This window comes from Hydractinia symbiolongicarpus, chromosome 5 (assembly GCF_029227915.1).
Source record: "Hydractinia symbiolongicarpus strain clone_291-10 chromosome 5, HSymV2.1, whole genome shotgun sequence".
In the NCBI taxonomy this organism is placed as follows: Eukaryota; Metazoa; Cnidaria; class Hydrozoa; order Anthoathecata; family Hydractiniidae; genus Hydractinia; species Hydractinia symbiolongicarpus.
In genome coordinates this window covers 14,375,378-14,391,428 of record NC_079879.1, presented here as the reverse complement: position 1 = coordinate 14,391,428, position 16,051 = coordinate 14,375,378, and the positions used below count along the sequence as shown (strand labels likewise).

Sequence of the window (16,051 nt, the reverse complement as noted above, 5' to 3'; positions counted from 1 at the left end):
CATATGTCCATAAATGTTTAGGTAAGCTAGCTTCAAGTAACAATGCTCTTCCCATTTCAAAAAGGGTGCGCCAGCTGCGCTCTGCAGTGCCATTTTGATGAGGAGAATGTGGAGCAGAGATTTCGTGTTTGATACAGTATTTTGTCAGGATAGTTTTAAAGTCCTGTAATATGTATTCCTCACCCCCATCCAATCGCATTCGTTTTGCATCACCAAATGGAAAAATTTCTTCGTCAAAATTAAAGGTTTTCACTTTGCCGTAGGGCGCTATGTCTGCTAAAAAATTTTCTAATGCACGGGACGCATCAGATTTCTGTTTTAAAAAATAAGTAAACATACATCCTGTGAAATCATCATTGTAAACAAGAGCATATCTGAAGCCATTCAGTGACGCTGGTTCTATTGGTCCGGCTAGGTAGGTGTGTACAAGTTCGAAAGGAGTCGTGGCACGGATGTCTGGCTGACGATTACGACTGTTGGTCTGCTTTGCTAGTGTACATACCTCACAGTCAAACTTTTCTCGTTCACTGATGTGCATTCCTTGAACTACAGATTCTAATTTTATCACATCATCAATATTACAGTGTCCTAATATTCTGTGCCATGTTCTCAAATCTTCTATGCGTTTTTGGCTCACATTATTCTTGTACAAATAGTATAGTCGTTGGCCTTGTTCGATTGGAAAGATTGTTCCATCTGGGGCAATGAGATTATCATGATCATTGGAGAGGTTGACAACAGCACCTTTACGGGTTGCGGATTGAACAGAAAAAATATTTTGAGGGTAAGTTGGTACATACAGTGCGTTTTCAAGGTTAACTTTAACTAGTTCTCCACTTTCTGTACGTAAGTATGTGATATACGTTCCTCTTTTCAATGCAACATTGTTTGATTTGCTCCCATCTGCCAATTCTATATAATGTTCAGCTGGTTTGAAGTTGTTATCAATTTGAATCATATTTTCTTCAGAATTCACTATATGGGTTGTTGCTCCACAGTCCACGAGTAGTGTCTCACTACCATTAATTTTCATACTGAAGTCATCATTAATCTTGAATGCAAAAGAATGACTCTGATTATTATCACTCATCGACTTGGCCTGGTCGCGGTTTTGTTTTCGGCAGTTACGGTTCGAGTGCGATGAGGATCTACAAACGGTACACCATTGTCGTCGACATTCACTCGCTTTATGTCCAGCAACTCCACAACTGTAACAAATGAGTTGTTTAGATAAATATTCATTTCGTGCTTTCATAATAGCTTCATTTTTATTAGCTTCTGGTTTTGTAGATCGGGCAGTTTCAGTTTCATCAAAATTTCTCAGAGCTTGCTTGAATTTGTGAAATGTGTCTACAGTTTCGGATTGTGTTATAATAGCAACAAAAGCTTTGTACTGATCGGGGAGTCCCTTGAGTACCATTGCAATTAACAAAGCATCACTGACATTCTCACCAGCTGTTTTCAATGTGGCTGCAGCTTTTTCTGCCCTCATCATATAATCAGTTACTGATTCATTGTCACTTTTCAACAATGTTGTAAGTTGGTTGTATAGGGTAATTATTCTCGGTTTGCTACTTCCTGAATAAAATTCTCTTAGTATTTTGAACGCCTTTCTTCCATCATCTTTTGCTTCACGAATGACCATTGACAAAGAACATTCATCTAAAAATTGCAAGTTCATTTTATCTTGATCAATTTCGATACTACTAGTTCCAACTAAAGTGTCTTTAAGTTCCTTGACTCTCATGTAACGTAAAATCTTTGTTTCCCATATCTCAAATTTTCGTTCATCCCCATCAAAAATCAAGTTCTGCCACTGGTTTCTTGGTGGACTGGGCCCATAACCTGTGAACATCCAGCCATGACTTGGGGGTAATAAAATAAACAAATACGAAAATGGTTTTTCTTCTATATAAAATCAACAAACACGTGTTTCTTCTTTTACACTTTTAACTCTACCATCTTTAGTCCTAATGCCGTTCTAGTTAAACGGCACCGAAAGTCTAGCAAACAAAAACAAATATGGCGGCAATCTAACAAATTTCGTGCCTTCTAACCCTTCGATGCAATCATTCTGGACCCTATGAATTCTCCTTGAATAACCCTCCGGTGCGGCTTGAATGCTTGTCGGTAACGACATCCTCATCATACTGCTTGAGTAACTCCGAGCGAACAACATGACGTAGATTATCACCAGAGATTGCAAAATACGCGGAGTCCGTATCCATATAAATGTACTCGTAATTTTGTCAATCTACGTACTTATCCAGGAAGTCATAGTAAAATTCGAGCATCCGCAGCATGGCCAATTGATATACAAGGAGTCCACATTGATACGCCCTATTTATGGAAACGCCTTGTTTACTCCGTCTTACTTTATATGCGTCTCCAATTTCTTCTAAATCCTCCAAATATGGGCTTCTCATTGCTGCATCTACTACCTTTTCATCACTGGTAAAGGTGGTATTGGCATGTCTCGCAAAATCCTCGATCATTTTTCCATAGAACGAGTTCCCTTTTAATTTTGAAGTATCACCAGTGATGCGCTTATCAGGGTCTTTATCAGCTTGACGCCGCGCATCCGCGATTTCTTCTGGGAACCAAGCGAATGGTTTACCACGTAAGTACTTGAGTAGCTGATAGCAAGCCGTAATTTTTAACCCATGATTCAGATACCACTAGAGTAGGTCTGTACAGAGCAGGATCTTTGAGGCTCTCATCACTCCCAGCAGCTTTCTAGTGCCGGGGATACGTTTTCGTCCAGTCTTGGTCAAACACTCGTGCGTGTGCTCTGGCATTGGCTTCATCGGGTATCGCCTTTAACACAAATAACGGGGCCATTTCGCTGAACTTGTCGTACAGCTCGGCAGGCACTTCGATATCAACTTAGGCAAAACCAAAGAACGATCCATCTTGAATGCTCACCATTAGAACATCTAGTTCTCCAGCAGGGTCTGCTATTATGATCAGCTTCTCCTTACCACAAGGGAAGTCCTGCAGCAGGGTGCTAGGGTAGAGCATGTTGGCATCATGCCCGAGTATAGTCTTGCATTTGTTTGGCTCAGTATAAATATGTGAGCGAATACCCGTCACATCAATCTCATGATATCTGCAAAATACGATTGCGGGGCCATCCACCATGCCTGTTTGGAGGAACTCATATGCATCGTTTTTTGTACAATATTTACAATCTTTTTGAACCACCTTGCATGCTTTGCATAAGGCTTTGGTACAATGAGTCTCACATTTATGCTTACATGGATCACCCGGGGCATAAAGATTAATATCAGGGTTCAACCGCAAGGATTTGTTCAGTACGTACCGCATAGACACACCCGGAATGCTCACGGCATCTTTCAAAATGTCAATCTCATCCTCGTAGTATGTGTTGCGAGTCTTGTCGACGGCCTCGATAAATGGTATTACATCGGCCATATTGTATTCAACCAACCAATCAAGCATCGTGACGCACCCTCTCTTAAAGAACTCATCCCGGAAAGCCTGGTAATCTTCGGGTGAGAGTGTGTTTTTACCACTGTGTGTGCTATAAAAAGCCTCATACTCTACTGGGCCCATATGGTTCAACCTCTCATAACTTGTTAGCCACTCGTATGGGAACACTAACATTTTGAGATTGCAATGCAATGACTTGCACCATTTTTCATAACTCAGGCCTGGTGCGAGGAAATTTTTTATATCGATGAATTTGAACTTTGAAGTGGTTAGAAACATATAATCATTATCTTTTTTCGCCACTTTGATATTGGGATCAATTCCTTCGACAGAATACCGCTTTATCATGTTGATATCGTACTTGCCGCTATTGAAACCGATCACCGTCAATTGGTTAACCCATTCGTGCCAAGCAATTTGAGTTTGTTCCAAAAGCATATCGAAATCATCGGGCTTGGAATATATACGTTTGACTTCTTGGACAATCCTCATTTGTCTCTGCTCTAGTTGCTCGACAAATTTTTGCACAACCACCCTTGGGTCTTCATTCATGATGAAGGTAGAATGTTCTTGGAGCGAATGGCTACGCTGACGGGGATATGCTCTGAAATACTTGTCAAATCAGATGTTTGCTGCTGGTTCAATGGTGCCAGGAGGGCCTCGAAATCAAAGACAATGAAGTGGGGATATCCTCGAAATTCTTTCTTGAATACTCTCTTAACCTTTGTAGGGTTTTCACACGCAGTGACAAGATCTCCCATGCAGTGACAAGATTGTACCCCAGCCCCCGAATGTGGTCTTTTTTAAATTTGGTACGATTGAAATTATTTTTACCTACGTTGGTTCGCTGTGGTTGACATGTGCATCCGTGCCATTTGCAACCATGATATTCGTATACTGTCTTTGTCTGAGGATCATACCCATCAATCTTGTATACAGCCTTACTACCGTCGCGTATAACAGGTTCTCCCCAATGCCCACAAAGAGCATGATGTTTATGCCTACATTTTTGCTCTGACATGGCCTCAATCCATTGCCAAGCCGCGTAACTAAAACCCTTACCAGGGTAAAATACCTTTTCGGAGCTACTGGGCATGCGCTCGATCCTCTCACCTCTGCAAATGATCTTGGTTTTAATACCTTCACCGTCATTTTGCTTGTGTCGTGTGAGGTTCTCCGATCTGGTAAATCTTTGTGTACAAACCTCGCATTCCCAATGCTGAGTTATTACCTCCATTTTCTTGATATAAAAACAATGACCCTGCAGCATACCAATATTGATCGTGTCTAAGTCTTTATTGTATTGGCCTTGTCCATATACGAGTCGCCATGGGTCCATATCGGTGTTTGTTTTTGGTTCAAAGACTCTTATGTTAATTTTGATTTTTTTGGCGATACCCTCCAAATCCACGAGCCTCGTGGCACGTACCTCTCCCCTCTTTAACTTGGGTTCCTCGTAGTATTCACGAGCTAATTTGAGGGCTGTCTTTGTAAGGAACTCTGTCCCTCTTTTTACATCCGCTCTCTCCCTTACAGCTAAGCATCTCCAAAAGCATAGATTGTCCGTTCTAGCATCTTCACCGTCTATGGCATAGATACATCTTTTTTCGCGCAGCCAATCTGGCAAAGGTCCACATCCAAGTAGGGGTTCCCTCGTAGAAATTATCTTGATCTGAACGTGCTTGAATATTATTTTACCTTCATATGCTCCTGGTGTTTCTATAGTCCTTTCTGGTGGCAAGTAGGCTTTCGTCCAAAATTCTGCATCTTCCAAATCAAGGCGTTTCATCTCACATTCATTGATGAAAGCCTCGATTTCAGCCATGCTTGAGAGTGACCCGGAGCTCTTTGTTTTGTGATAATTTGCAACATCTCCACCACCTCTGTAAATATCACAGCTAAAGCTGTATACCACCTTCACATGCATGTCTACGTGTGGTGTGATTTTTCGCATGATAGCGTCCGTCAATGGCTGGTTAATGTATTATTAAATCGCCATGTCTTGCTGCGGTTTCCGTTTCTATCATTTTCGCGTCATCATCAAAAATATTATGAATATCCTCAATTACATCAGTATTGGTGGCATGCTTTGATTCTTTCCCAAACATGTGTTTGAGGTCCTCAATTCCTTGGTATTCCTCATCTATGGTGACACGTTGAACCTCATCGTGGAGAGTTGGTGATCCTGAAATTGATCCCTGGCCTTGTTGTAGCAGTAACTAACGGTATCCCGCACGATCCTTAGTTGTTTAACGAGAGCTTCGCGAGTTGCCGCTACTGGTGCCGACACGGTATTATATATTTTAATGATTGCATTTTTGAACCAACTTATTCCTTTATTATATACAGATTTCATTCCCAACCAGAAAATGTTTTTGATTTGGTCAAGGATTGGATATTTTGGGGAATTTCCCTTACTCATATTCTGTATGATTTAGCGTATGACGTCATATATTGTTGTTTATATCATTTAATATTATTATGATTTCACGTATGCGTTGATGACGTCATATGATTTCGTTTTACTTGTTTTTTGGGATGAGGTGGTGGTGGAAATGGTGGAAGCGGGGTTTTTGGGGGTAAAGGTGTGGAAGGAGCGAAAAACCGTACATCCTCACTCCTTACTACTACTACATTCAAGTTAACAATATCCTAAGAATATGGCTATTCAGACCCAACTTAGAACACGGCCTGTCTATTGACGGGACGGACCATCTTTCGACATGCTGCGCAGTCAGTTAACGGGCCAGGACCAACTTGCGACATGGCGTTAAAATATTTTTTGCATACATCAAGACCTTGTATTTAACGTAAACTAACTCCAAAAAATGGAAAAACTGTGAACTGCGGCAACTTTTTATGACGTATAGTTGTACATAGCTGGCTGAGATTAAAACGAGTCAAGCATTCAAAGTTTGTTATGGCTAGCAAAAACAACACTACTTGGCAACTCTTGGTGCATTTTGATTTTCATTTGTAACACAGCTGACAAGATCGTATGGCAAATGCATTTTTTAAAAGTAGTTACTCCAAATAAACAGGATTGAAATATTTTGTAATATATTTAATGTTATGTTTTTATTTACATTTTATGTGATTAGTCTCACCAATTTCGAGCGACACACCCTTTCACTTGTCCATGAGGGATAATGGGGATCACTAATGTTCTTCTTACTTTTTTACTTGTGCTTTTATTTATCAAAGAAAAAAAGGAAAAAAGAAAGTTTTACTGACCAGAAAAGTAATGGCGTCAGCCAGGGCCACACCCAAATATGGAAAAAATGATTTGTTTATTTTTTTGTATTCAAATCAACCAAAGAATAGATAAGTCTACAGGTCCCTGCACACGAAGTTCTAATTTGTAACATAGTGACCTTCACAAGAACCACAAAGGCAGTTCCAGAGTGTTTGAAGCTCCCATTTGGGCCTAAAAAACTTTTTTTAAATTCTTGCCCAACCAGACGACAAAAATTTGTGGAAATCAAACTCACAACCACTTGGACACGAGTCGAATGCTCTACCAACACAGCTACTCAATCAATAGTATTTCCTATATCAAAAAAAAAGCGAGTATTAAGAAAAGTGCATAATGTTTCGAGACAAACGTAACAGAAAGCGAACTTTTGGAAAAAGGAAATCAATCTATTGCTTCCGTAAAAAAGTTAATTACTTTAATTGCTGTGATCTGATTGGTTGATTTCGATCCTCTGATTACCTCAACTAATAAACAGCCAATTGCGCGTCGATGACAGCTGTAGCTGTCGAAACGTAGCCTGGAATAGACTCGCTTATTCATAACATGAATAATTTGCTTGCATTCTAAATGAAATTATGAGTAAATGCTTGGCTTAGTATTCTCTGTTAACTCGTTTTCTAAGGTTTCGTTCGAAGTATATTTTGCCACAAAATCTAGTAGTCTGTCTGTAAGTTGAATTAGCTGACAGTACTTTAGGGGTAATTTTTTACACAATTTTGCATTATCAGATCTTTTAATCTTAACTGTGCGAAGAATATGCCAATAGCAACATCGAATTTTTTTAAACACAGAACATTGTACGAAGCAGTAATACAGACACTTTAGCAATAATAAACCTTAAAGCTTCCAATAACCTAAATTTTGTTGCATAACAGTGGCCACAACAGTCACCATTACAACTCTTTTGGAAACATGTTAGGGTTAGATAAAAAACTTTGCTATCTCTGCAACAGTTGCCCAACAATTATGGACTTTATTGGAAACCAAGCTATTATACCTGAACTTTTTTGGCCCTTGTAACCCTGTGGGGTAAAGGGAACAAAGCGCCTGCTGGCCATAAATCCTGAACCACTCATGGCTAAGTGATAAAACTTGCCACAGTAAGTACAAACTCTTTGCGGGTAAAAAAATAATTTGACGTTATAGGGATCAAAAATGACGTCATATGTATGAAATGCTACGTTTACACTGAGCACACTTTTGCGTTTTCGTCCAAGAATTCCGTTTTCGTACAAAAACGCTAAAATCAAAGATCATAGATGATTGACTTATAGATTTGTGTTTTGGTATTTTTTGCTTTTACATTAGTCTTAGAAATCATTAATAATTTTCGCTTATAAACTCTGGCCATATGATTTTCTAAAAATATATATATACCGTTTTAAAAATAAAAATGTTTGAAAACGAAAAACGGCATGAAAAGAGAAAAAAGTTTTTCAGATTAGATTCTGTTTTCAAATTTATTCGTTTCCATCAGAATTTGACCCTAAGTATTTTACTTACTTGCGTATTTCAAAGAAAATATTTTTTGTGTACCAGTGACTTTTCGGCACAAAAAGTGTAAATCAAAATTGAAAATCGATCACAAGGTTAACAAGAAGCCCTGGGGGCTCTAAGAATTTCCGTTCGCTACCAAAACATTTGATGACAACCTGCTTATTCGTTGTGTTATCGTGCCAAACATTCGAAGAGGTTTGGTGCATGAAGCTCTGAAAATAAAGCACACAAGTGACATTATATCTTACAACAAACGCAAACAAAACGTGCTAACAAAAAATACAGCCATTCATGGTTGAAAGTCTTGCGATTGAAACGTTTATGGTCTTAAACGGCATTTAGTTGACAAAAAATCAAAATTTTGATGTGACTATTATGTTCAGCATACTTTTTTTGTTAACTGTGCCAAATTTTGTCGAAAATAAAGTAGTATTAATTTTTGGACCAATTTTGGCCTAAAATGACATTTAAGGTGGCAAAAAATTAAAATTCTAATGTCACCATCATGTTCAGCATACTTTATTTGTTAACTGTGTCAAATTTTGTCCAAAATAAATTAGTTTTAATTTTTGGACAAATTTTGGCCTGAAATGACATTTAAGTGACAAAAAATCAAACTTTTGTATCACCATCATATTCAGCATACTTCATTTGTTAACTGTGTCAAATTTTACCGAAAATGAAGTGGTTTTAATTTTTGGACCAATGTTGGCTTAAAATGGCACTTTGACACAAATCAAAATTTTGATGTCACCATTATTTTTAGCATACTTTATTTGTTAAATGTGTCAAATTTTGTCCAAAATAAAGTAGTTTTAATTTTTGGACCAATTTTGGCCTAAAATGACATTTAAGGTGGCAAAAATTAAAATTTTAATGTCACCATCATGTTCAGCATACTTTATTTGTTAAATGTGTCAAATTTTGTCCAAAATAAATTAGTTTTAATTTTTGGACAAATTTTGGCCTGAAATGACATTTAAGTGACAAAAAATCAAACTTTTGTATCACCATCATATTCAGCATACTTCATTTGTTAACTGTGCCAAATTTTACCGAAAATGAAGTGGTTTTAATTTTTGGACCAATTTTGGCTTAAAATGGCACTTAGGTGACACAAATCAAAATTTTGATGTCACCATTATGTTCAGCATACTTTTTTTGTTAACTTTGCTAATTTTTGTTGAAAATGAAGCAGCTTTAATTTTTGGACCAATTTTGGCCTAAAATGGCATTTAAAGGTGGCAAAAAATTAAAATTTTAATGTCACCATCATGTTCAGCATACTTTATTTGTTAACTGTGCCAAATTTTGTCGAAAATAAAGTAGTATTAATTTTTGGACCAATTTTGGCCTAAAATGACATTTAAGGTGGCAAAAAATTAAAATTCTAATGTCACCATCATGTTCAGCATACTTTATTTGTTAATTGTGGCAAATTTTGTTGAAAATAAAGTAGTTTTAATTTTTGGACCAATTTTGGCCTAAAATGACATTTAAGGTGGCAAAAATTAAAATTTTAATGTCACCATCATGTTCAGCATACTTTATTTGTTAACTGTGTCAAATTTTGTCCAAAATAAAGTAGTTTTAATTTTTGGACAAATTTTGGCCTGAAATGACATTTAAGTGACAAAAAATCAAACTTTTGTATCACCATCATATTCAGCATACTTCATTTGTTAACTGTGCCAAATTTTACCGAAAATGAAGTTGTTTTAATTTTTGGACCAATTTTGGCCTAAAATGACATTTAAGGTGGCAAAAAATTAAAATTCTAATGTCACCATCATGTTCAGCATACTTTATTTGTTAATTGTGGCAAATTTTGTTGAAAATAAAGTAGTTTTAATTTTTGGACCAATTTTGGCCTAAAATGACATTTAAGGTGGCAAAAATTAAAGTTTTAATGTCACCATCATGTTCAGCATACTTTATTTGTTAACTGTGTCAAATTTTGTCCAAAATAAAGTAGTTTTAATTTTTGGACAAATTTTGGCCTGAAATGACATTTAAGTGACAAAAAATCAAACTTTTGTATCACCATCATATTCAGCATACTTCATTTGTTAACTGTGCCAAATTTTACCGAAAATGAAGTTGTTTTAATTTTTGGACCAATTTTGGCTTAAAATGGCACTTAGGTGACACAAATCAAAATTTTGATGTCACCATTATGTTCAGCATACTTTATTTGTTAACTGTGTCAAATTTTTTCCAAAATAAAGTAGTTTTAATATTTGGACCAATTTTGGCCTAAAATGACATTTAAGGTGGGAAAAAAATTAAAGTTTTAATGTCACCATCATGTTCAGCATACTTTTTTGTTAACTGTGCCAAATTTTGTCGAAAACAAATACCAATTTGGCCTGAAACGTCATTTAGATGACTTCCCAGTACTTAGGGAGTTTGGGTACGAAGTTTAAATCTGTGACGTTGCAATTGACTATTTGGGACAGGGTTAGTTAGATCCTCCTCTCAGAGAAACGTGAAATCCCAGGGTCGATTTTTTCTCAAAAAATGCTCCGAAAGAAAAAACGACGGTTTTAAAGAATTTCCTACGCCTTCGGGCGCGGAAATTCAAAAATTTCTTCTCTTAAATAAGAGAATAGGAAAAAAACGCAAACAAAAAAATGCTGATGTAGTTTTGTCATGTTAGCAGAGGGAAATAAAAGAATATTTATAAATGTTATCATTTTTGCGTGTTTTATGATGGCTCCTTGAATAAAGTCTGTGTTTTAAAGAGGGAAAAAAAGAAAGTGAACTCAGGTTGGAACGATATTACTTTAACTTTCTTAACAAATTTTTCCAATAAACTTCCAAACCTGTTTTTGGTCAGCGCCGTCAGGTAGCTGATCTTTCATTTCAGTTTGCCTTTTGTGCTCGTGTGTTATTCTGTCCGTCCCTAGTCAGCTTCCCGACCACCTTATTACCGCCTACTTAATCCAAAGGCCGTTTTCCACTCATCAGCCAATCAGGATGCAGGAATCATGAGTTTCCAGAACCAAACGACATTTTAAAAGAAAGAAACTGATCTGATCAGATCTGAAATACAGCTAAAATATAAATAAAACGAAATATATTTCTGGTTTTGGCTGTCTGACTGGTAGTTACGTCTCCGTACACTGACGATCTCACTGGTTTTGTTGTTCGCTGACCATTTTCAAGGCAAGTTATTCTACTTATCTATTTATTGTTTTATAGCTAGCTAGCTATTAGGTAGCTACCGTTAATGCATTTAAGTTTTCTTAAGTTGTGATTGGCTAAAAATCAATACCCTGCAAAAGCCAAAATGCTCACGCTAGTCTTCATCTTCATATCTTCCTCAACACCATTGCTCAACATGGCGTTTAGTTCAGTGAGAGAAGATGTTTTGAAATTATTTCAAGACGAAGATTTGCAGAAATTGTTTGAAATATTTAATATTTATTCTGAGAAATGGATAAATTCAAATAAAAATGTGTTTTTACTTTATGCTGTACTTTCTTGTGGAGAAATTGGTGTGAATGAAGATGCTTTGAAATATCTTCCTGCATCAGTTTCTTCCAAGAATTGTGTTGCATTGAGGTAAGATTTTATTTTCTGTAATTTCCATTTCTGATTATTGCTGACCATTTGTTACCATAGTAATTAAGTGTACATCACTACGTCATCACCATGTCATCACCATGAACTACTTATGGCTAGATAGATAGATAGATGTGCATATTTTACATGGCTAGCCTCACAAATATCGAGGGATATACCCTGTCTATTATTTCCAGGAGGGGCCATGGCTTAGATGGAGAGTCCTAGAGTATTTAATGCTCATTTTGAGCGACGCAGACCCAATTAGGGCCCGCGCTCTACTAGACAACTCCCGGCAACATCCAACGGCCCACACAGTGTGCCATCTTCCCAATTTCCCTCACATGGCTTGGGTTAACCCGGGGCTATGAGAACATTCACTCGCCCATGTTGAATCGCCGTCAAGAGGAATCGAACCCCGGTCTCCGCACAGAGTACGAGAGCTATAACCACTAATCTACGGCGCCATATAATAAGCTAGCTAGCTACATGTATTCGTGGTTTTTGTTTTGATTATTACTCTTGGAGAGCTAGCAACCGTATCTATGGTAGCTAGCTGGCATGTGTGTGTGGAATTAATAATGGTTTTGATTCTTCTCAAAATGTTAAAACTTAGTGTCTTTGCTCTGAGGAGTGAATTCTCTTTAATTTCTCTAAGAAATATTTATTTGTTTTTCACTGTTTAGGTCCGAATCATCTGGAAATTGCTTGTTTAGCTCCATATCCTTATGTCTGGTAGGTGATAATAGTTTGACGCAACAGTTAAGGCTACTTGCTTGCATTGAACTTTTTGTCAATTCTGAGTATTATAGTTCTCACCCCAATTTATTTGTTGACAAATATCCATCTTTAAGTCCATCAAATATTTTAGCAATGTCAGTATCTCATGCCGCTGTTGATACTAATTTTAAGGCTGCTGAACTTGTCAAAGCTGAGGCTACTTTTTGTTTGAAAAACATGAACCAGTGGTCTGGTTTTCTCTTTGTTTTGTCATTGTCTTCTATAATTCGCAGAAATATTATGTGTTATTATCCTGATTGTGGTCCTCTCAAATACAAAAAAATATTCAATAAAAAGGTTTTTCCACGTGTGCCAAAGGTTGATGAAACTTGCTTCCATATTTTGTTTTGTTATGAAGGTCATCTCATTTCAGATCTTACTTTTAAACATAATCACTATGTGCCACTTTTATTTACTTCTAAGGAATTAATTTATAAGCCTCTATTTAAGAAGAAATGTATGTCTACCAATGTTTCTGGATTCTTTCAAAAGAAAATTGATTTTAAACCTGTCACCAAGAATAAGCTTATTTTACCAAAGGTATCTCTTCCTCACCAATTGCCTACATCAAGTCAGGATCCCCAAGCAATAATAAAAGGTACTAATAATACACCTTCAAGCAACATTTCAAATCCTTCTACTTCTTCTGTATCTAATGTTTTTAGTAATCTTTTACAAAATAGTACTAGCCATGAACCTAATTTTTTTCCAAACAATAATAAATCAGTCATAACATCAAAAATAGTTGATTCCCTTCCACAAAATTTTGATGTAACTGATGTTTTATTTGATATAGATGATATTATTTTAATTGTTATGTATATTTGTTGCAAAGGTTGGTATTATATTATACTATTGGTATTCTTAAAAAATTAATTTAATAGAAAATATGTTTATCAAAATTATTAAAACACTTATATTAATACTACTTTATCACTTTGATTGTTAACATATTTCGTGTTCCATTTCCATTTTTTTAGTCCATAGTTTATTTTCATTTAATTGACAACTGTCAAGAAATAGTAGAACATAGTTGCAGGGACTATGGGGTTACTCAGTTGTCATTTTATCCTGCATTCATTTTTATTCATATCAAACCATTTCATTCCAATATTCATTATCATTTAATTGGCAACTGTCAAGAAATAGTAGAACATAGTTGCAGGGACTATGGGGTTACTCAGTTGTCATTTTATCCTACATTCATTTTAATTTATATAAAACCATTTCATTCCAATATTCATTATCATTTAATTGACAACTGTCAAGAAATAGTAGAACATAGTTGCAGTTGTCAAGTTATCCTGTATTTTTTAAATATAAATATGCCAATGACAACTAAATTTTTCTCTATTTTTTCCTCATCATTGTATCTTGTTATCTTAATTCTTTACTTCTGGATGACATTTTTTGTTATCCTAGGCATGCTGATGAGCTCTGATATTGAGCGAAACGGCCTATTAACATCTATAAATTATATGAGATAATCTTGTTTCTTTAGTTCATAGGCTTCATATATAACAATAGAAACTCAGCAAGAAAGACAAGCAACCAAACAACATTGTTGAAAAGATGACACGGTAACGATTTTCGTTTTATGCTGTATGAATGACAAATAGCCTTTTTATTTTCCAAATAATTTAGATGCGGGAATGTTGTTTTCAGACAATCTAGGATCCTCCAATGTTTAAAAATTTTCTGGACCCTCAGGCCCAACCATGGTGGGCCTTCGCGTGTCACTAATATAAGTACATTTTATGACGGGGTACATCAGAAATCCTAGATCCGCCCCTGATAGAGATAGATAGATGTGCATATTTTACATGGCTAGCCTCACAAATATCTAGGGATATACCCTGTCTATTATTTCCAGGAGGGGCCATGGCTTAGATGGAGAGTCCTAGAGTATTTAATGCTCATTTTAAGCGACGCAGACCCAATTAGGGCCCGCGCTCTACTAGACAACTCCCGGCAACATCCAACGGCCCACACAGTGTGCCATCTTCCCAATTTCCCTCACATGGCTTGGGTTAACCCGGGGCTATGGTAACATTCACTCGCCCGTGTTGAATCGCTGTCAAGAGGAATCGAACCTCGGTCTCCCGCACAGAGTACGAGAGCTATAACCACTAATCTACGGCGCCACTAATTATTTAATTATTTACTAATTATTAACTAATTAAATACTAATTATTTAATTAACTATTCCCAAACTTTAACAGGTTTCCAATTTTTGCCAGTCGCACTGCATGTAATAAGTTAGCTAGCTAGCTAGCTATATATTAACTGAAATATAGCTAGTTAACGACCTACTGTCCTAACTGCTAAAGCCGACATCAATGAAATGTTCGGTTCGTGTCATTTTTGCATATGAAAATGTGATGAGCGAGCAAAAAAATTTGCCATCTTCGTTTAGGGTAGGCATCCATATGGTCACATTGCCAAACTAAGCGTTGAGTCGACGTTACTTTGAAAACCCCCCACCAGCACCCTCTGCCATCATGATGACGGAAGTACATTCTGACCAAATGTAGTTTGTTTGATGCTACATGGAAGGTCCCTCTCTCTTCCGCTCGTAAACAGACAAGATCCGGGCACTGTAAAATACGATCGTTTTATCAAATATATCTCTCCTGGCCCAGAGACAGGAGAGATACATATAATAAAACGATCGTATTTTACAGTTAAAATCGAAGTCGTCTGGCTAATTTCGCACCCTGATATTTGTGTAGCATGTTTTGCATTTGTGATTATTTAATTTGTGAAACTGCTTTCAAAGCTCGTAGTAGTGCACACAACTCTCTCCGTCATCTTGAATGAATACATTTTGATTCAGTAGACACTAATTCTCCATGCCTTCGTGGCCCTGTTGCCATAGATGTAAAAATTGCATAATATTGCACAATATATATATATATATATATATATATATATATATATATATATATATATATATATATATATATATATATATATATATATATATATATATATATATATATATATATATATATATATATATATATATATATATATATATATATATATATATATATATATATATATATATATATATATATATATATATATATATATATATATATATATATATATATATATATATATATATATATATATATATATATATATATATATATATATATATATATATATATATATATATATATATATATATATATATATATATATATATAATATATATATATATATATATATATTCACGCTGAATTAACTGGGCATGTGTCCTGCAATTACCGCAGGAATAAATTGTGGCGGATTTTGCAACTTTAGAATCTAAAAGTGACCGATCCGCAAAAATAATTCCATTTTTAAGAATTTCGAGTTTTTGACCCAATTTACAAAAAGACTTTCAAAGATGGTGGATATTTCAAAAACACAGTTTTTCATAACCGATTAAAATTTTGGTACAGGACCGTAGAATTTATCGGTAAAAATACATTATCAGCCATCAGACTT

At 35.9% G+C, this 16,051-nt stretch overlaps 1 protein-coding gene across 1 annotated transcript; it reads left to right on the top strand.

Annotated features, from left to right (window-relative positions):
- Positions 1–11,321: 11,321 nt before the first annotated feature.
- LOC130644948 (uncharacterized) lies at positions 11,322–13,838 on the top strand. The gene is made up of 2 exons (XM_057450748.1): positions 11,322–11,773; positions 12,460–13,838. The coding sequence occupies exons 1-2, from the start codon at positions 11,499–11,501 to the stop codon at positions 13,427–13,429; spliced, it is 1,245 nt and encodes a 414-aa protein (XP_057306731.1). The 5' UTR covers positions 11,322–11,498; the 3' UTR covers positions 13,430–13,838.
- The last annotated feature ends 2,213 nt before the right edge of the window (positions 13,839–16,051 follow it).